The sequence below is a fragment of the Bubalus bubalis genome, chromosome 18, assembly GCF_019923935.1.
Source record: "Bubalus bubalis isolate 160015118507 breed Murrah chromosome 18, NDDB_SH_1, whole genome shotgun sequence".
In the NCBI taxonomy this organism is placed as follows: Eukaryota; Metazoa; Chordata; class Mammalia; order Artiodactyla; family Bovidae; genus Bubalus; species Bubalus bubalis.
In genome coordinates this window covers 42,580,583-42,603,267 of record NC_059174.1, presented here as the reverse complement: position 1 = coordinate 42,603,267, position 22,685 = coordinate 42,580,583, and the positions used below count along the sequence as shown (strand labels likewise).

Sequence of the window (22,685 nt, the reverse complement as noted above, 5' to 3'; positions counted from 1 at the left end):
ACCAGGGTGTATTTTGGTGAGTCGGCTCTTCGCATTAGATTGTCAAAGGATTGGAGCTTCAATTTCAGTCCTTCCAATGAATATTTAGGGTTGATTTCCTTTAGGATTGACTGGTTTGATCTCCTTGCAGTCCAAGGGACTCTTAAGAGTCTTCTCTAGCATTACAATTTGAAAGCATAAATTCTTCAGTGCTCAGCCTTCTTTATAGACCAACTCTCACATCCATGTGACTACTGGAAAAACCATAGCTTTGACTATACAGATCTTTGTTGGCAAAAGGATGTTTCTGCTTTTTAATACGCTGTCTAGGTTTGTCATAGCTTTTCTTACAAGGAAAAAGTGTCCCTCAATTTCATGGCTGCAGTCACTGTCAACAGTGATTTTGTGGACAAATCACCTAGAAAATAAAATTTGTCACTGCTTCCACTCCCTCCCCCACCTTCTATTTGCCATGAAGTGATGGGCCCTGATGCCATGATCTTAGTTTTTCTGAATGTGGAATTTCAAGCCAGTGTTTTCATTTTCCTCTTTGATCCTTATCAGTTCAGTTCAGTTGTTCAGTCATGTCCAACTCTTTGCGATCCCATGGACTGCAGAACGCCAGGCCTCCCTGTCCATCACCAACTCCCGGAGTTTACCCAAACTCATGATCCTCATCAGGATGCTCTTTATTTCCTCTACACTTTCTACCATTACAGTGGTATCATCTGCATATCTGAGGTTGCTGATATTTCTCCCAGAAAGCTTGATTCTAGCTTGGGATTCATCCAGCCCAGCATTTCACACGATGTCCTCTACATATAAGTTAAATAAACAGGGTGATAATATACAGGCTTGACGTATTCTATTTCCAATATGAACCAGTTCATTGTTCCATGTCCAGTTTAACGGCTGCTTCTTCACCTGCATACAGGTTTCTCAGGAGAAAGGTAAGGTGGTCTGGTATACAGTCAAAGGCAAGCCATTCAGTATCACAGTAATCCAAGTCTATGCCCCAACCAGTAACACTGAAGAAGCTGGAGTTGAACGGTTCTATGAAGACCTACAAGACATTCTGGATCTAATACCCAAAAAAGATGTCCTTTTCATCACAGGGGCCTGGAATGCAAAAGCAGGAAGTCAAGAGATACCTGGAGTAACAAGGAAGTTTGGCCTTAGAGTACCAAATGAAGCAGGGCAAAGCCTAACAGAGTTTTGCCAAGAGAACACACTGGTCATAGCAAACACCCTCTTCCAACAATACAAGAGATGACTCTACACATAAACATCACCAGATAGTCAATACTGAAATCAGATTGATTATATTCTTTGCAATTGAAAATGGACAAGCTCTATACAGCCAGCAAAAACAAGACTGGGAGCTGACTGTGGCTCAGATCATGAATCCCTTATTGCAAAATTCAAACTTAAATTGAAGAAAGCAAGGAAAACCACTAGACCATTCAGGTATGGCCTAAATCAAATCCCTTACAATTATACAGTACAGTGGAAGTGACAAATAGATAATAGATTCAAGGGATTAGATCTGAAAGAATGCCTGAAGAACTATGCACGGAGGTTCATAACATTGTACAGGAGGCAGTGATCAAAACCATCCCAAGAAAAAGAAATGCAAAAAAAGCAAAATGGTTGTTTAAGGAACGCTTACATATAAATGAGAAAAGAAGAGAAGTGAAGGTGAAGAAGAAAAGATATATCCATCTAAACGCAAAGTTCCAGAGAACAGCAAGGAGAGATAAGAAAGCCTTCCTAAGTGAACAATGCAAAGATATAGAGGAAAACAATAGAATGGGAAAGACTAGAGATCTCTTCATGAAAATCAGAGATCCCAAGGGAACATTTCATGCAAAGATAGGCACAATAAAGGACAGAAATGGTGTGGACTTAACAGAAACAGAAAATATTAAGAAGAGGTGGCAAGAATATACAGAACTATACAAAAAAGATTTTAATGACCCGGATAACCATGATGGTATGATCACTCTCTTAGAGCCAGACATCCAGGAGTGTGAAGTCAAGTGGGTCTAAGGAACCACCACTACGAACAAAGCTAGTGGAGGTGATGGAATTCCAGTTGAGCTACTTCAAATCCTAAAAGATGATGCTGGTAAAGTGCTGTACTCAATATGCCAGCAAATTTGGAAAACTCAGCAGTGGCCAGAGGACTGGAAAAGGTCAGTTATCATTCCAATCCCAAAAAGAGGCAATGCCAAAGAATGTCAAATTACTGCACAACTGCACTCATTTCACAGGTGAGCAAAGTCAAGGTCAAAAATCCTCCACGCTTGGTTTCAGCAGTACGTGAACTGAGAACTTCCAGATGTACAAGCTGGATTTAGAAAAGGCAGAGGAACCAGAGATAAAATTGCCAGCATATACCAGATCATAGAAAAAGCAAGGGAATCCAAAAAAACATCTACTTCTGGTTCACTGACTACACTAAAGTCTTTGTGTGGACTGCAACAAAGTGTGTAAAATTCTTAAAAGGTGGGAATACCTGACCACCTTACCTGCCTCCTGAGAAATATGTATGCAGGTCAAGAAGCAACAGTTAGAACTGAACATGGAACAAGAGACTGGTTCAAACTTGGGAAGGGAGTGCATCAAGGCTGTATAATATTGTTGCCCTTTTTATTTAACTTATATGCAGAGTACATCAAGCAAAATGCCGGGCTGGATGAAGCACGAACTGGAATCAAGATTGCAGGGAGAAATATCAATAACCTCAGATATGCAGATGACACCACCCTTACAGCAGAAAGCGAAGAGGAACTAAAGAGCCTCTTGATGAAGGTCAAAGAGGTGAGTGAAAAAACTGGCTTAAAACTCAACTTTCAGAAAACTAAGATTATCGTATTTGGTCCCATCACTTCATGGCATATAGATGGGGAAACAATGGAAACAGTGACAGACTTTCTTTTCTTGGGCTCCAAAATCACTGCAGATGGTGACTGCAGCCATGAAATTAAAAGACACTTGCTCTTTGGAAGAAAAGGGATGACAAACCTAGACAGCATATTAAAAAGCAGAGACATTACTTTGCCGACAAAGGTCCGTCTAGTCAAAGCTATGGTTTTTCCAGTAGTCATGTATGGACACGAGAGTTGGGCCATAAAGAAAGTTGAGCACCAAAGAATTGATGCTTTTGAACTGTAGTGTTAGAGAAGAATTTTGAGAGCCTCTTGTACTGCAAGGAGATCAAGTCAGTCAATCCTAAAGAAATCAACTCTGGATATTCATTGGAAGGACTGATGCTGAAGCTGAAGCTCCAATCCTTTGGCCACCTGAGGCAAAGAGCTGACTTACTGGAAAAGACCTTGATGCTGGGAAAGACTGAAGGCAGTAAGAGAAGGGGATGACAGAGGATGAGATGGTTGGATGGCATCACTGACACAAGCTCTGGGAGATGGTGAAGGACAGGGAAGCCTGGCGTACTGCAGTCCATGGGGTTGGAAAGAGTCAGACATGACTGAGTGACTGAATGAGACAGCAGATTAAAGACAGAGACGTCATTTTGCCGACAAAGGTCTGTACAGTCAAAACTATGGTTTTTCCAATAGCCATGTACGGATTGTGAGAGTTGGACCATAAAGAAAGCTGAGGGCCAAGGAATTAATGTGTTTGAATTGTGGTGCTAGAGAAGACTCTTGAGAGTCCCTTGGACGGCAAAAGATCAAAGCAGTCAATCCTAAAGGAAATCAACCCTGAATATTCTTTGGAAGGACTAAAGCTGAAGCTCTAATACTTTGGACACCTGATGTGAAGAGTCAACTCACTGGAAAAGACCCTGATGTTGATAAGGGGCCAGGGTTCAGGTCCCTGTTCAGGAGCCAAATGTTGGACCAGCCCAACAACGAACTGACCTGAGGGAAGAGTGCCACAGAAGAATAAAGAAAAAGAAGACTCAGAAATAAAGAAAAAGAAGACTCAGGGGTCTGATGCCATTTACAGGCAAAAGCCCAGATCCTAATCCTTGCATGCCTTTTATTGTTAACTTCTACTTCCTTCTCTACTTTCTTCCTACTCTAGAGATATCTGTTCTTTACAATCTCAGATTGGGGATAAAGATACCCAATGCACAGTCCCCAATGTCAAGCCTTCAGGCCTTTAATGACTTTGTTTAGCCTCTTTGGTTAGTGACGACCTTTCTCAGCAATGCCCTCAAGGCTCTGGTTACTGGAACAGTCACTAAAGGTTTTCCATCAGTCACATCAATACTTCAACATCTTGTTTTCAAGATGTCTTTCCATGATATACTTTTTACTGCTCCTGGCCCTTCGTCTGGGGGTGATAAGGGGTGATAAGAAAGTCATTCTTTTTCAAAGAAGCCCTGTTAATTATAGTACAGGCCCGTGCATAGCATATTCCTCACTTAGGAAAAGGGGATGAACAGAGGAGGAGATGGTTGGAAAGCATCACCAATTCAATGGGCATGAGTTTGAGCAAACTCTGGGAGACAGTGAAGGACACGGAAACCTGACATGCTGCAGTCCATGGTGTTGCAAAGAGTTAGACACAACTTAGTGACTGAACAACAAGTTGACAGCTTGGTTATAATTGCGATTTTTTCCTCTTTGTAAGTACCGTAAGTATGTAAGTATGCAGTGCTACACGTTTCTCTGCTAGTGCTGCTTTAGTTGCACCCCAAAAGGTTTGATGTGTTGCATTTTTGTGGTCACTGAATTCACTGTTTTCTCAAGGCTGCCTTTTTGACCCATAGATTATTTAGAAGTGCACTATTTAGTTTCCAAGTTTGGAAAGTTTCCTACCTTTTGTATGATTTCTAGTTTGAACCCATTGATTCAATCCATTGGGTATTCTGCTGTTGTTGGGTGGAGTGTTCTATAAATGTTAGTTAGAGCCTGTTGGTTGATGGTGTTGCTCAGTGCTACATCCTTAATGACTTCTATCTGGTTCTCAATTGTTGAGAGGGTTGCGGATGTCCTCAACCCTGTCTGTAGGTTTGTCCGTTTCTCCTTTATAGTTCTGTCAGTTTCTGTTTCATATATATTGTGGCCCTGTTGTTTAGTACATATGCATTTAGAGTTCTCATGTCTTCTTGGTAGATGAATACTTTTTTCAATATACAGTATTCTGGTAATTTCCTTTGTTCTCATGCCTACTTCATCTGGTATTAATATAGCCACTCCTACTTTTTTTGGTTAATATTTGCAATGGTGTTATCTTTTCCAACTCTTTTAGTTTCAATCTTCCTATACTGTTTGCTTTGTGTGAAGTGAATTTCTTACACAAAACATTTTGGTTGTGTGTTTTTAATCTGCTTTAACCCATCTCTTCAAATTTTTGTATTTCATTGCTATGTGTGTGTTAGTAGCAAGTGTGTGTTAATAGCTCAGTCGTCTCTGACTCTTTGTGACCCCGTGGACTGTAGCTCACCAGGCTCTTTTCTCCATGGAATTCTCCAGGCAAGAATACTGGAGTGGTGTGCCATTCCCTTCTCTAGGGCATCTTCTCAACCTGGGGACTGAACCCAGGTTTCCTGCACTTCAGGCAGACCCTTTACCATCTGAGCCACCAGGGAAGCCCTAGGTAATTATTGCTATGCTAGATCTTAAAATCTGTCTCCTTTTATCATTTCCTTCTGTTTCAAGAACATTTACCATTTTTTAAAAACAGTAGGTCTGTTGGTAAGAAATTCTGTTAGTTTTCCTTCATCTGAGAATGTTTTGCTTTCTCTGTCTTTCCTGAAAGATATTTTGGCTGTGTATAAGACTCTGAGTTGACCATTGTTTTCTTTCAGCACCATGGTTTCTGATGAGAAATCCGCTGTCATTCAAATTGATTTACCCCATCACTATCATTTTTCTCGGACTGATTTCACAGAAAAATCTTTAGTCTTCAGAAGTTTGATTATGATGCATCTTGGCATTGATTTACTTGGTTTATACTATTCGACATTAGCTCAACTTCTTGATTCTGTAGGTTTTCTCAAATATGTAAAGTTTTTGATCATTCCTTCACAAATGTATTTTTTCACATACTTTTTTTTTCCAGTTTAATGCTCCTTCTCTCCTCTTGGGGTTCTGATGACATGAATTCAAGTTCTTGCTATGGTCCCACAGGTCTCTGAGGCTCTGTTCACTTTTTCCAGTCTATTTTCATGTTCAAATTAGTTAATTTCTAAATTGTCCTATCTTCAAGTTCACTGATTCCTTCCTCTGACCATTCCAGTCCACTGCTGAATTGATCTTCTGAGATTTTTACTTTCATTATTGGAATTTTTCAGTTGTAAAATTTTCATTTGCTTCCTCTTTTTATCTTTTAAATCTCAGTTGAGAGTTTTTATTTTTTCATTTGTTTCAAGTGCATCTGTAATTGCTCAGTGACAGTTTTATGATGGCTGCTTTAAATTCCTTGTCAGATAATTCAACTTTTGTGTGTCTTGGTGTTGCCACCTGTTGATCCCTGCTCATTCAAGAGATTTTCCTGGTTCTTAGTTTAATAAATGATCTTCAATTGTACCATATGATATTATGGATCTTGGAACCTTCTGTAAACCTTCATTGTCAGCAGACCTCCTGATACCATCCCAGCCTCATGCCACTGAGGGAAGAGGGATGCTGTCTCATTATTTCCAGATGAATCTGGCTGTCCAGGGTGCCCATTTGACCTCTGCTGACTTTTAAGGGGGTATCTCATTACTGCAAGGTGAAGATGAAAGTTTAGGCTCCCCATAAGGCATCTGTTGACACCATCCTGGCAAAGAGAGGAAGGGATGTCTTATTACCAATAGTTAGAAGTTGGAGGTTCTCCATGTGGCATTCATGCTTCACCCTTTTCTTGAGGCTTTTTTCCCCCTCTGAATCCATTAGTATTTCCTGGTTGTTAACTTCTCTAGTACTTAGTCTGAGATAAATACAGCAAAGAGAAAATTGAGGGAACTCACTGTCATGTTTTTCCTTTGGTCTTGAGGTCTCTAGGCACAGTCTACTTTCTTTTCTCCACCTCTCAAAATCTTATGTTTGTTTTTTATATAACATCTAGGGCTGCTTTTAATTGTACGTAGGAGGAGGAATAAGGAGAAGTGCGTTTACTTCATTTTATCTGGAAATTTATTGAGTATTTTAAAATTGCCTCCCAGGTATTAATCACTAATGTGTCTTGTTTTCACAATAGGCAATCTCTATATTCTTAGTAACGGAACAGAATTAATTACATGCTTAATAATAACATTTACTGTTCTATTTTATACTTTTAAATTCTGTACACATTTCTCACTGAAAACTTCACTTCTGATGGTAAGAGACTTTCCATCATCCATGAAAAGATGACACGTACTGAAAAAGATAATTTTTTATCACCACATCAGGCTCTGAATTTGTATTATCTTTTTCTGTATCAATTATTCTGACTCTTTCCCATGTGACATGATTAGAGATCATGAATCCAGTTTATGAAGAAACTAAGGCTCCAAGAACTTATATCAGTTGACAAAGCTTAAAGAGCTAGTTATTTTCAGAACTGATAGTAGCAACTTGGTATGATAAGCCAGGATCCTTTCATTATGATACTGTTCCTTCTTAAATTCTGATACTACTTCTAACACCAACAGAGTTTCAAATATGAAAAGTTCGGTGAAGTTTAGAACTGAAAATAAAATAAATCCGCTGTATTATTCTTTAGTTTTGAGTGTGTGCCAAAATTGTATCTTTTATTGTTTTCAAATTAAAAAAAATAATAAATGTTCATTATGGAAAATTCAAGAGATCTATAGAACAAAAAGAAAATAAGAGTACTAAGCACATTTTGTTGTTGTTTAGTTGCTAAGTCATATCTGACTCTTTTGTGACCCCATGGACTATAGCCCACGAGACTCCTCTGTCCACGGGATTTCCCAGGCAAGAATACTAGAGTGGACTGTCATTTCCTTCCTCAGGAGATGTTCCCCACCCACGGGATCAGATGACTGTTAATACTTTAATGTATATATTTCTGGAAACTTTCCTTTCTATATACATGTTTTACTTTTGAAAAAAGGGAGAAGGATTATATATATGGTTATATATAATACTCTGTTACATAGTTAAGACATGTTCATTTAACAATACTCTATTGCTATTGACTTGGGTCATTTCCAGACTTTTCTTATTACAATACAACTAAAATGAACATCTTTGATTATTTCCTTATGATAAATTTCAAGACGTGAAAGTCTGGTGAAAAGACAAACACATTTTCTTGGGCTTTTGATACTTACTGTAAAAATACACTAGAGAAAATTATATACTACAAAAAAACTTAATAGTTATATTTTCAAAATTGCTCATTATTTATTTTTTAATTTCTTCTTCCATTAATTAATAAATCAATTTATTTATGTTAAAGTGTACAGTGTTCTTTTGAATGTACTTGTTGGGGGTGGGGGGAGTGATATGAAGAAACCAACTGGCCTAGGAGTGTATGACAAGGAGCAATACAGAGGCATCTAGGCACTCCTTCCCCTTAACTTGCAAGTCTCCATGAGCAAAGTATAAAGAGTTAACAGGAAAGCAAATATAAACCAACAGGAATGGACTCAGCTTCATTTGTACATATAGCTTTTACAGGCACATGGGTTTCATTATTATTATCCAATATCACACATATACATATACACACATATACGTTTTAGCTTTCGCTTATCCACCTGCTTTCTTTTTTAATTTTTTCTAAATTTTAAAATTTTTATTTTATGTTGGAGTTTACTTGATTAACAATGATGTGTTGGTTATTAGGTGTACAGCAAAGTGATTCAGTTATACCCATATCAGTATCCATTCTTTTTTGATTCTTTTCCCATTTATCCACCTGCTTTCTTTACTGTATTTTACCTTCTTTATTTTGCTTTCTCACATTCCATCCAAATTATACTCTCTTCATTTTTTGTCCAGCTCAAGCATCTCATTTCTGTGAAACCTTTTTAGCCTAAAAATAACTTTCTTCTTCTAGACTTCTAGTGCTTCAGTTCAGTCAGTCAGTTCAGTCACTCAGTCGTGTCCGACTCTTTGCGACCCCATGAATCGCAGCACGCCAGGCCTCCCTGTCCATCACCAACTCCCGGAGTTCACTCAGACTCACGTCCATGGAGTCAGTGATGCCATCCAGCCATCTCATCCTCTGTCGTCCCCTTCTCCTCTTTCCCCCAATCCCTCCCAGCATCAGAGTCTTTTCCAATGAGTCAACTCTTCGCATGAGGTGGCCAAAGTACTGGAGTTTCAGCTTTAGCATCATTCCTTCCAAAGAAATCCCAGGACTGATCTCCTTTAGGATGGACTGGTTGGATCTCCTTGCAGTTCAAGGGACTCACAAGAGTCTTCTCCAACACCACAGTTCAAAAGCATCAATTCTTCGGCGCTCAGCTTTCTTCAGAGTCCAACTCTGACATCCATACATGACCACTGGAAAAGCCATAGCCTTGACTAGACGGACCTTTGTTGGCAAAGTAATGTCTCTGCTTTTCAATATGCTATCTAGGTTGGTTATAACTTTTCTTCCCAGGAGTAAGCGTCTTTTTTAATTTCATGGCTGCAGTCACCATCTGCAGTGATTTTGGTTCACTAATGCTAGTGCTTAGTATTACTACAAATTGACGTCTATCTATCTATATATATAAAAAGAGATATATAGATGTATATATTAGACATCTAATTGTATAGACATCTTCATTTTCCAAGTTAGATGGCAAACTCCTAATGGATGAGACATCTTATATGGGTTCCCACCTGTGTTTTCTGTGCGGACTGATTTTAATGTTTCCTAATTCAGATTCAGTCAGTTTTCAACGATTGCTACACCTCTTCTGACATGGAATATGTGAGCTCAACTCTTCTCTATGAGATTATATTGCTGCCCTAGGTCTGGAGATAATATTTCATTGTACTTGGGAAATACTTAAGTTACTGTTACTTTAGAATAGTAACTATGAGCAACTTAAAATTATACACATCATAACATAGTTCTGCACGTGACAAAAGCCATGCAGTTAAATGACAGCAGCACACACTGGGAGACAAACAACGGTTTCCTTCATAATTTCCTTATTTCATAGGTGGCCTCTGGCCAATCAACAGGGATTCAGATCCCACACTGGTAAACGTTACTATGAACATTTTATAAAGTACCACAGAAAAGTTGTTATACATCCACTGATTCCCTTGGGGGGAGAAAGGATGGGGTAATACACAGTAACACATTTTAAAACAGCTATCCTATATTTTAACATTTAAGTAAACTCTATAAAGGACAATTGACTCAGATACTTGTGCTCCAAATAAATATGTCTTTTAATGTAAAATAAGCAAGATAAAAGTTAAAATCATCAAACTAGGCTGTATAAATTATTCAACTTCAACTGACCACAACATATTTACATTACAGTTAAGAAGCAGCTTCAACTTTATCATTAGGCATGTGCATATTTTGAGCTCATTCTATGATATAAAACAATGATATTAAACACTGACCATCTCAACTGAGAAAAGAAAGCAAAGCTTACCTTCATTGCTGGCAACATGTCTAGGGAGTCCAGTATGAACAGCACTAATGCTTGCATCAGCATCATAAACTGATTAAATTGCCATGTTAGACTAAAGAGAAAAGTTGATATGAAAATGGCAAGAAGTGTCAGCCTCTGTAAAAAGAAAATCTTATATAATTTACACGTCTCTACTAATAAAAAGCCTCTCAGACAAGTGTTCTCAAGAGCAGCCAATATCTCTACAAACAAAACAGAAAAAAAACTATAAAATGTTGCTCTGAAAACTCTTGCATTTGTTACTTATGCTCTAAATATCCCAAAGTGACACTTTGCATATAAATATTCACATACAGTATGTGTACTCCATATTATTATGGAGGCGATAGTGCAGCAAGTCACATCTCAAGAGCAATCGCTTCTGACAGCTCTGCAGAAATTGTGTGTGGGTTTGCTGCAACTATTTAAGGGCAGATGATACAAAGAACATTTTTAACATCGAAAATGAAAACATTTTCTTTGTAAAGTAGGGAAAGGCTTGGAAAAAAAATTTAACTCAAGTTAAAAAACTAGTCGTGGAATAAGAACTATCAACGGACACTGGGACACTACGAACATCACATTTTCTGAAGCTTCTAAGATAAAACTGGAGAACTAAGAATAGACACAAAGGATTGTAAAAACTTACCTGAGAAAGAGGCTGTAAGTTTGGTCTCAGGAAGTATGTAATTGCTGCTATCTGGATTGCAAAGAATGGCAGCGCCCAATTCTCTCTCAGGGGGATGGTAAACTCCACCCTTGTGGTATCTATTCTGCACACGGAAAACACAAACGCCAAAGGGGTAATTTTTACTATCACTACCTCGAAGATTTCCTGAAGTGAAAGACGTGTTACATTAAGTGTATTTAGATTTTGGTTCTTGGTTCTCAATAATTTGTCCCTATCATCATCCCTGTAACATAAAACTGTCATTGGGAAAATTTAATAACCTGTCCACAGGTAGACAGGGGTAGAACTGGCAGTGTTTCATACTCGAGTCTTAATTTTGTCATTGATTAATAATTGGTAAAAATGGAACTGAAGAATTTATTTACAGAGCAGCAATGGAGAAACAGAGAATAGACTTATGGACATATGGAGAGGGGAGGAGAGCGTGAGATGTGTGGAAAGAGTAACATGGAAACTTACATTACCATATGTAAAATAGATAGCCAACAGGAATTTGCTGTATGGCCTAGGAAACTCAAACAGGGGCTCTGTATCAACCTAGACGGGTGGGGCGGGGTAGGGAGATGGGAGGTTCAAAAGGGAGGGGATATATGTATACCTATGGCTGATTCACGTTGAGGTTTGACAGAAAACAACAAAATTCTGTAAAGCACTTACCCTTCAATAAAAAATAAATAAATTTAAAAAATACTGGTAAAAACTGCTTGACCCACACCCCCCCTAGAATGTGAACCCCCAGAGGGCAAGAATAGCTTTCAAGTTTGTACACCCAGTACCAAGAACCATTCCTACACACACTAGGTTTCCAACAAATGTCTTTTATTTACTTTTAATAGAAGCAAATTTGACTTTCAGCAGGAATTATATGTTAGATTAAAATGTTAAGCAGCAGCATAACACAGCAGTCTCACACTTTGCATCTGAATTCTGATTAAAACTTAGCATGTGTGTGTGTGTGTGTGTGTGTGTATACCTTTCTATATAAATATATATGCCTATTAAATAGTCTCATATACATGTCTATGCATATAACTTAACCTTTTACATATATTTATATATATAATATATACTATAAAACTCAACCTTTTAAGCTTCCATTACTTCATCTCTGAAATAGTAATAATAGTACCTACACTATAAGGTTGCTAAAATAATAATATAAAGCACTAATGTAAAGTGCTTGGCATATAGTAACCACTCAATAATGTTATAATAAAAAGTAATTTGTTGAGGTTTAACTAGTATTTGAACTCATGTTCAAATTTTAAGACTGATACTGAATATTGATGTTGCTTTTACGGGTCAGGCAATAATTCGATATATCTTGAATATGTTTTGTAAAAATGCTATTTCAGAATGCTCTGGTATTTGGAAATTAATATATATTAATTAAATAATGTAAGAACTTCCTTACATTTGTACAGTGCTCTATGCTTTGCTAATTAGGAGCTCCACACAATTTTATTGAGGTTGATAATAAAGATATTATCAAATGTTTTAAGAAATGAGATTTATGACTAGAGAAATATTAATCATACAGCAAGTTAGTAACACAATTGGGACTATTATAGATGATTCTCTTGACTTACAATTCAATGTTTTGTTCCTCAGGTGTAGATATATTAATACAGAAGTAGGACTTCCTATGTTACTAAATAAAAACTTCATGAGGTAACCCAAAGAGAAAATGGTGGTTGTTTAGTCACCAAGTCGTATCTGATTCTTTTTCAACTCCATGGACTGTATCATGCCAGGCTCCTCTGTTCATGGAATTTTCCAGGCAAGAATACTGGAGGCGGTTGCCACTTACTTCTCCAAGGGATCTTCCCAACCCAGGGATCAGACCCATGTCTCCGGCACTGCAGGTGGCTTCTTTACTGCTGAGCCACCAGGGCTTCCCCAAAGAGAAAATACTCTCACACATGGAAGAACAACCTTCTTTAAACTGGAAATGAAGTAACTTCATTTTGTAAACTTACATTTTAGAAAGGGAGAAAGGAATACTGATTCCAACTCACCTGTTTGTGACGTACCAGAAGGCTGCTAACAGTCCTGAAAGCCACGTACCACTCAGGAGCCAGCTGGTTATGTAAAGAGCTGTGACATAAATTGCTTGGAGTCCAAATAAGGTGTAAATATAAAAATAAACTGGTTCTATATATTTCTGTAAAAGGGAATGATAAAAAAATGTTTGTTACAGAACTCCTACTCCTACTCATTGCCACTTAAAAAACATGCAAGTAGAAATTGAGTATTTAGAAGTTTGGTATTAATTCCAAGAAACAAGCACACATCACTCCTTCCCATGTAAAAGTGCGCTAGCAGCCTTCTTTCTCAGTATCAAGAGCAGAAGAAGGAAGTTCCTGAGCACTTTGGCTTCAGAAAAGTTTTACACCTAATTTTGTCTAGCATTCCCTTATTTAGGTGAGCAGGGTCACTGTGATCTGCTAATCTTCCAGGTTTTTTTTTTTTTTTTTAATTCAAAGGTAAATGAGGAGTGATTACACATTTCCAGTTGAAAATATTTAGCAGCTTTCAAACTGCGCACTTATAAGCCTCGAAGTATCTATATGTAAAAATATCTTATAAAATATAAATAAAAAGTAAAATTCACAATATGTAAACAGAAAATTAGCATACTGTTGTTTTTATATCAAGACAGCTGAAGATCAGAAAAACAATTCAACACTTTGACTTTCATCGGATATTAAATTCAATGTCACAGATCACAACGTACCTGTATGGGTAGAACTCTATATAAAATACTGAGAAAAACCTCTTGGTAAATATTCATTCGTTGAAGGAGGTTAATTGTCCTCATAGATTCCGTTTTGTTATCATATATTAAGCCACGAAAACCTAAGATTAATATTTGAAAATTCAGGAAAAGATAATTATAATTATTCATTCAAAACTATTCATAGATTCTTTAGTATATGTCAGAGAATGTGCTAGATATTGGGGATATAATATAGTCCTATCCAAAAAACCTTGGGCTTCCCAGGTGGCTCAGCGGTAAATAATCCACCTGAAATGCAATGCAGGAGATGGGGGTTTGATCCCTGGGTTGGGTAGATCCTTTGGAAGAGGGCACAGCAACCACTCCAGTATTCTTGCCTGGAGAACTCCATGGACAGAGAAGCCTGGCAGGCTACAGTAAATGGGGTTGCAAAAGAGTCGGACACGACTTAGCGACTAAACACCACCACCACCCACACAGAGCTTACCCCCCATATATCACATGGACACTTGTTTAAATGTTTACACAAACATAAGTAAATTATAACTTTCGTGATGTGAGAGAATCTTCTACAGAAATTTGCACAAGAGGATTTTATATTTTCCTGCCCTGCCTTCCTGTCACAGGGCCTGTTAGGACCTCCTTGGGGAGAATACATGAAGCCTCCCTTACTCCCCTGGGAGGGGTTTGGCCATATGACTTGCTCTGAGCAATGGCATGTGAGTGGATGTGACAGAGGTCATATCAGCAGAATCTACTGTTTCCACTATATTTCCAGAATCCAACATGTTTCCACTAGCAACCTTGCTTTTCCCTCTGCTGTGATAACAGTATGTTCCACATAGGGGTTGGATAATAAGAGTGAGAAATAAATCTGTTGTTAAACAATTCCACTGCTATAATTTGGTCACCTGTTACTGTAACCAAGTCGACTATTCAACAGAAGGTATGAATAGACAGTTCACAGAAGAACATGCACACAGTTCTTACACATTTGAAAAGATGCAACCTTACCCCTACTAGAAATGCAAATTAAAACTTCACTGAGATAACACTTCTCAACTACCAGCTTGGAAACAATCAAGAAGCTTGACAATATATTCTATTAGTGAGCCTATAAGGGAAAGGAGTGTGTCAAGGCTGTATACTGTCACCCTGCTTAGATGCAGAGTACATCATGCGAAATGCCTAGTGGAGAAAGCACAAACCGGATTCAAAATTGCTGGGAGAAATATCAATAACCTCAGATATGCAGATGACACCACCCTTATGGCAGAAAGCGAAGAGGAACAAGAGCCTCTTGATGAAAGTGAAAGAGGAGAGTGAAAAAGCTGGCTTAAAATTCAACATTCAAAGAACGAATATCATGGCATCCAGTCCCATCACTTCATGGCAAATAGATGGGGAAACCATGGAAACAGTGACAGACTTTATTTTTTTGGGCTCCAAAATCACTGCACATGGTGACTGCAGCCATGAAATTAAAAGATACTCGCTCCTTGGAAGAAAAGCTATGCCAAACCTAGACAGCATATTAAAAAGCAGAGACATCACTTTGCTGACAAAGGTCCATCTAGTCAAAGCTATGGTTTTTCCAATAGTCAAGTATGGATGTGACAGTTGGACCATAAAGAATGCTGAGTGCTGAAGAATTGATGCTTTTGAATTGTGTTATTGGAGAAGATGCTTGAGAGTCCCTTGTACGACAAGGATATCAAACCAGTCATTCCTAAAGGAAATCAACCCTGAATATTCATTGGAAAGACTGATGCTGAAGCTGAAGCTCCAGTACTTTGGTCACCTTATGCAAAGGACTGCCTCATTGGAAAAGACCCTGATGCTGGGAAAGATTGAAGGCAGGAGGAGAAGGGGACAACAGAGGATAAGATGGTTGGATGGTATCACCAACTTGATAGACATAAGTTTGAGCAAGCTCCAGGAGCTGGTGATGGACAGGGAAGCCTGGTGTGCTGCAGTCCATGGGGTCACAGAGTCGGACATGACTGAGTGACTGAACTGAAGGCACTTTCATACAGTGTAGCTGCGAAGGCAAAATGATATAATCCTTATGTAAGAGAATTTGGCCCGGAGAAGGTAATAGTAAGCCACTCCAGTACTCTTGCCTAGAAAATCCCATGGATGGAGCAGACAAGAAGACTACCCGAATAAAATGTGGTTACCCACACAAAGGACTACTGTGCCACTGCAAGAATGTAAGTAAGTAAATAAATAAGGAATATCATGATATTCTACTACAGAGTGATGAAGATTTCAGTCAAGTAAAAAAAAATGCAAAATAAAGAACAGTGTGTTCAGTAAGCAGGGATTTTTATAAGTAAAAGGGAAAATAAGAATATATAAAATACTTGCTTACACTGAAAATATTAACTGTAGAATAATAAACCAAAAACTAATAAAAATAGTTACCTTAAGAGTAAGAAAAGAAACAGGGTGGAGATGAGAGGGGGACTTTCCTGAATGCTCCCTGTTTTATAGTTTTGACTTAGGAACCATGTAAACATTTTAAAAATAAGTATAAAAATATATATAAAAATGTTTTACAAAGCAATCCCTGAAAACCAAAAGCAAGATAAAACAAAGATACCTACTGAGTTGGTATTAAAAACAAAAACAAAAACAAAAACCTCTTTCCAGTGTTCTTGAGAATAGAGAAATGTGACTATAAAATTCTATGAGGCTACATCCTAAGGACAAAAATCCCTGGTGCCCCAGTGGTTAGGAATCCATGCTCTCACTGCCATGGGTCCAGGTTCAATCCCTGGCCAGGGAACTAAGGTCCCATAAGTCACACGGTGTGGCCAAAGACAAAAACCAAACAAACAAAAAATACAAAAATAAAAAAGAATTACAAAGACAGCTTTGTTTTTCAGGCAGTCACACTGTTGGTAGCAATATTATCATTTCTACACTATAAGTATTATACACAGCAGCAAAAAATAGATAAGTGATGTTAATGTCATAAGAAGTCAAAATTTTTGACTTAAAAAAGATACAAATATAAAGTTGAAAAAGTAAAACCTTGTTCTAAATTTGAACTAAAAATAGCTATATTCATATTTTCTCTCAGGGGGAAAAAAAAAATCACATTTCCTAGCTCTGCTCACTAAAATGGTCTGGAAACAAAGACCAACCTAGCAGCAGTAAGGGCCTTGAGTACCCAGAATGTGGTCTCTAAATAGCCATGAAAGAGGACTGGGGCTCCTCTGGAGAAACAGCTGATTCTAAGCCAGGGGTAGGAAACACACAAAATGGGTTTGAAAGGACATGTCATGCCAAAAACAAGGGGGTCTGCAAAGACTACAGGAGTCATATCAGAGAGACAGAAGCTGATCCCACTGGCCAAAGATCGGACAGTTTGTTGTAAGAAGAATAATGCAAAAGATTGAAACACATCAAATATGTTAGAAATCCATGCATTTATGGTGATATTTAAGAAAGCAAGCCTTGAGGGGATGCGAGAGATGTAACTCATTCTACAACAAAGGGAAAGGATCAGTACTTCTCCCATCTTTCCTTTAGGAATTAAAATTCTGGGTTGCCAAATAGTTGAGAAAATGTTTTTCTTTAGAGAGGAATTCCATCTGATAACGATGGTAGGAATTATAGACTTAGATTATCACCATGTTACAGTCATGACACAATGAACAGATTTCGGTAGTGATCATCAGTGGTGCCAAACCAGTATGTGAAAAGCTGAGAATTCAGTAATGGATGGCTGAGGCCTAACTCCAAAAGAAAGAATTGTGCATTCCCTGATGTGGAACTGTACAACACCACCTATAAAGAATTCTTGCCAAAAAGCAGAACCTAAATCTGGGCAAGACTCTGGATCTAACTGCCAATCAAGAAGAAATTCAGACAACAGAAAAACACTGAATGCAGCCATTGGGGCTCCCACAAAGCCCAGCAGGTGGAAAACTCGCAGACAGAGCAATCCGTGTTTGTTTTCAACAAGGAATTACAAGAAAGAACGATGGCAAGAAATCTATAGTTTAAAAAGAAAGAGACACAGCAAAAGATTGCAGTGGATGAGCTTTACTTGGATCTCAAAAAACTACATCAAAAATCTGTAAGACAATCAGGAAAATGAGAATATTGAGTGGATATTTGATACTAAGTCATTTCTTATTTATGACAATGACAACTTGGTTATATTTACAAAAAGGAGTTGCCATTCTTTAGAGAAATATACTGACATATTTACAGATGAAGCAATATGAGGTCCTGGAATTACTCCAAAATAATCCAGGTTGAGGGTGGGGGGTAGTGAGGAGACAAGATTGGTCATAAATTGGTAACCACTGTAGTTGAGTGATACTTGACTGCAAACCCATTAACGAGTTGTACACTTCCAAAAGAATAATCTTAACAAATGACTTAAATGAACTGAAATATCAACTACTGCGCTCACAGTGATACTTAGAAAATACTCATTATTCACCAGTAGAGCAGAGTTTCTCAACTTCAGCACTACCTGTATTTTGATATTTTAGTCCTGATAATTCTTTGTTCGGGGGACCGTCCTGAGCATTGCACGATGTTTAGAAATATCTCTGCCCTCTGCTCACTAAATTCCAGTAGCACACTCACTCCCTCCCCTCTAAATTGCAACTATCAAAAGATCTCTGGACATTCTCGTTGTCCCCCAGGGACAACAACTGCCCTTCAATAAGAACCACTGCTTTAGAGAATGCTAGAGAAGCAACTCATAATTTTGAGAACTAGTAAGGACAGTTCTCATACTCACTGTAGTTATGTTCTATAAAATTGCAAAGAAAACTGAGCAATACTGAACGAGTAGGAAAAATGGGGTTAGGTTCTTCCAAGCTTCTGGTCATGTGTTTTCATCAAATGGTCAACACACGACCTTGATTTATATGAGTTTTTGTCTAAAGACACCATTTGTTGATTCATTAACATTTAACTCAACAGCATTCTAATTCACACCTGAGCAAAGCTTATCTAACATGTGTATTTTCTCCGTATGCCTTGAGCACAGCCTTCTCGCATTTAAGAAGACTATATAGCACTCCAGTGCTATGCTTGGGGATCACTTTAAATATCAAAGTCATCAACAAAAAGCCCCCAAATGCAAAAAACATGGCACTAAACAGACTGTGACAAGGACTCTGTGGTCTGAGAGCTGGAGCATGAAAGCAGTGTGCCACCTTGTCCGCTTCAGCTGGGAACACGCACGCCAGGCAACTAAAACTTGTCACTGCTGTGCACACGCTTGTGGATGACCATGAAGGCACCAAAACCATTGACTCCGGGGTTACAAGTGAGTTTCAGTGAGTACGTGAATTTGCAAATATTGAATCCATGAATAATGAGGATCAACTACATGGGATGAGAAATCAACACTTACCCTGACATTTTTTTTTTATAAACTACTTCAGGGTAACCAAATAGCTGATGAGAAAAAGGTTTTCTATATAACAGAGTTTCGGGTAATAAATGCAGGAGGAGTGACAGTCACTTTTGTAACTATTGAAGTAATGTACATAGGCAATAGTCATCAATGGCTGCTAAAACTATTAAGTGCAAGGCTGGTGGGTAATTCACCTTATTATGTCTGAATGTGATTATCTACACAGGAGTCAACTGATTAACTTTTATGGCACTAAAATGAAAGGCGGCCAAAATTTCAAGTCTCCTATTGTGATGAAATTAGAAGTACAAAACATTACCTGTGACAAATACTTGCCAAAAATGTACCTGATTCCAAACAAAGCCTAGAGAAAGGCAATTCTCTGTCACTGCACCCATATTAAGGATATAAAGCATATATTAAGTAGGAGAGAGCCTTTTGTGGGGGTTCCATTAAATGGAGTAAAGGTAGAGAGTACACACTAAACCACTTACAAACCCAGAAAATGGAGGAAAAAGGTAATTGCAAAATAAAGGAACGAATGGGGGCACTGGAGACAAAAAAGACAACTGTAATTCTCATTTGTATTGCCAAAATGTCTCCTGTTTTCAGACAATACTGCTTTTAAATACAGAGACCTTTTCAAAATGATCATGAAAAAACAACAACAACAACAACAGTAAAACCAAGAAACTGCAAACAGATAATTTGGGATGGGGTACAGCTGAGATGCAAAGAGAGGAGAATTACATACAATATTATATATAACTTCTTCCCAAGCAAAACATCTTCACGGATTGATTATGTTAAGGAAAAGCATACAAGTACAAAGAAAAACTACACGAGCCCTATAAAACATTTAAAATGTATTAGTGCAGAAGCATATTTTGGCTGGAATATTAAAAAGAATGCAGCAGACCCTAAATAAGACTGTTGGTTGTCATTACCTTGCATGAGGGTAGGAGCCTGCAGCATCTGCTTGTAGTAGGAGTAATACAGTCCACATTCTGTTCTGAATGAGATTTCTCGCTCCACTTCCTGAAATAAAGTGAGGTTTATTGGGTTTACCTGACCTAGTTTTTGTTTAAACATCTACTGTCACTGTAGAAACAGGACACAGAACTACAACTTAAAAAAAACAACAAAAAACTTCTGACAAAATAGTCTTAAGAAATGTTGGCAAATAAAAACAATGGAAGGCTTGATACATACATGTATATGTATAGCTGAGTCCCTTTGCTGTTCTCCTGAAACTATCACGACATTGTCTGTTAATCAGCTATACCCCAATAGAAGACAATGGAAGGCTTGATACATAATATGTATATGTATGGCTGAATCCCTTTACTGTTCACCTGAAACTCACAACACTGTCTGTTAACCAGCTATACCCTAAAATAAAACAAAAAGTTAAAAAAATATAATCTATAAGGACATACTGTATAAGACGGGGAATATAGCCTACATTTTGTAATAACTATAAATGGAATACAACCTTTAAAAATTGTGAATGACTATATTGTATACCTGTAACTTATGTAATACTATATATCAACTATTAATATGCTTCAATAAATAAATAAGCAACAGAAGGCTAATAATTATTGAAGCTGGGTATATATTATAGGGGTTGATTTTACTATTCTATTTTTGTGGATGTTTAAAATTTTCTCTAACAAGTAATTTTTAACAATGGAGAAAACTAGTTCCATTTAAGTTAATGTTCTGGAGTTAATGTTTTTTTATTTCATACAAATTAAAATCTTAAAAAAACACCATTCTTACGTACTATTACTTAGAAACAAAATAGGGACATAGAAAAAAGTCTCTCAGATAAAAAGAACTACAATTGCATTAGATACTTGCCTAAAAGCTAATAATATTATATAAGATTGATAATCATTTTATTCTAAGAATATAAGGTATTCTTAGTAAAACAGGGCAGATCCCTTACATGTGAATTGTACTCTGATAAGTGTAGCCTTGGTGGAAAGATTTTCTTGTAGGAAAATGGATATAAGAAATATTAAACTGCTTTTATATAAGTATTCAATTTTAGAAGAACTGAAAATCTAAAGTAGTAGCTATTAGTCAATTTGGTTGCAAGATGCTTTTATGAAGTTTAAGATTTAAATCAGTAATACAAAATATGGAGGCAATTGGTAACAAGCATGGGGAACTTTCTAGAATCATCCTATTAATATTCTTAGACCTTAATTTCATATATATATATAACAATATAAATGAATAAAAATTTTTATAACCTATGTTATTATAGATTCTTAACGCCAGTATTTAAAAAGACCAGGTTCTGTAACATACAGTCTAAAACAATACCATCTATGTTTTTTTCCCATACAGCAGATCCATATTCCACAAATGCAGCTTTACTGGGGAAGAAAAGCTCAGAAAATCTTACTTTCTAGTTGCTAACTTCTTTTAGCACATCTTTGCTTTCCCCATCTCCAATTATTTTTCAAATAATAATAAACATTTCATTAAAAGAACCATTCATGCTATTTATCTTCAGATCTGGAAATTATTCAATGTATTTCCTTTTGCCCTTAGGATACTTAAAGAAGTATTTCTCCTACCCTTTAAAAAAGTATTATAAATCAATTCATGAATACAGCACTGAAGAAATACTCAACTTTCAAAGAGTGTGTAAACATCCGCTTAGCGATACTGAAACAAACTGTTAACATTTTATCATTATTAACTCTTTTTTAAAAAGCCAGGAGATACAGGGTAGCAAAACTTCTGAGTTGCCTTTCATAGAAAACAGATTTATCCTTGGGAAATAAAACACAAAAGCAAGTATTTCAGGCCCATGAGGTTCTGAAAAGGTAACTTCATGAGCACAGTTGCTTTATAAAAAGGACAGAAAATGATACAGCTCTTTTAGCCTTTACATTTGCTACTGATCTGTGCTGTATCTTTTATAGCTACAAAGTTTTATCTTCTTAGCAGTCACATTAATCCATTCACCTTCAATCTTTCAGCAAAACCTGCTCCATTGCTTTTGATAACATAAAACTAAATTGTATCACTTGTTCCTAGAATGTTCAACCTCCTCCTTGATCAAGTAACCATAGAAGCTAGGAATTGACATTAAGCAAATATTAGTTTTTGTCCATACAAATAATAAAAAAAAAAAAACCCAAACCATTAAGTATATTACATTCCTTTCCTTCTCTCCTGCTGCCTTAAAGTGTTCAAAGTATGGCTGCTTTCAGCGGAATATTCTAACATCAAACTCACATGCCCAACCAAACTGGAGAACCAAACCAGCCATTCACATGTAGGGGGGCTTCCAATGTGACACGCTTTTAGAAATAAAAGGAGACTG

The 22,685-nt window shown here is 37.3% G+C and overlaps 1 protein-coding gene across 6 annotated transcripts in view; it reads right to left on the bottom strand.

Annotated features, from left to right (window-relative positions):
- Positions 1 to 22,685, bottom strand: part of DPY19L3 (dpy-19 like C-mannosyltransferase 3) — a 75,112-nt gene that overhangs the window by 29,269 nt on the left and 23,158 nt on the right. For all 6 annotated transcript variants that reach the window (XM_044932170.2, XM_044932171.2, XM_006056383.4 and 3 more), the window contains exons 4-8: positions 20,284 to 20,374; positions 13,942 to 14,063; positions 13,223 to 13,368; positions 11,163 to 11,286; positions 10,496 to 10,630 (exon numbers count right to left, since the gene is read on the bottom strand). In XM_044932170.2, coding sequence (XP_044788105.1) covers positions 10,496 to 10,630; positions 11,163 to 11,286; positions 13,223 to 13,368; positions 13,942 to 14,063; positions 20,284 to 20,374 — 618 coding nt within the window. The remainder of the gene's footprint in view (positions 1 to 10,495; positions 10,631 to 11,162; positions 11,287 to 13,222; positions 13,369 to 13,941; positions 14,064 to 20,283; positions 20,375 to 22,685) is intronic.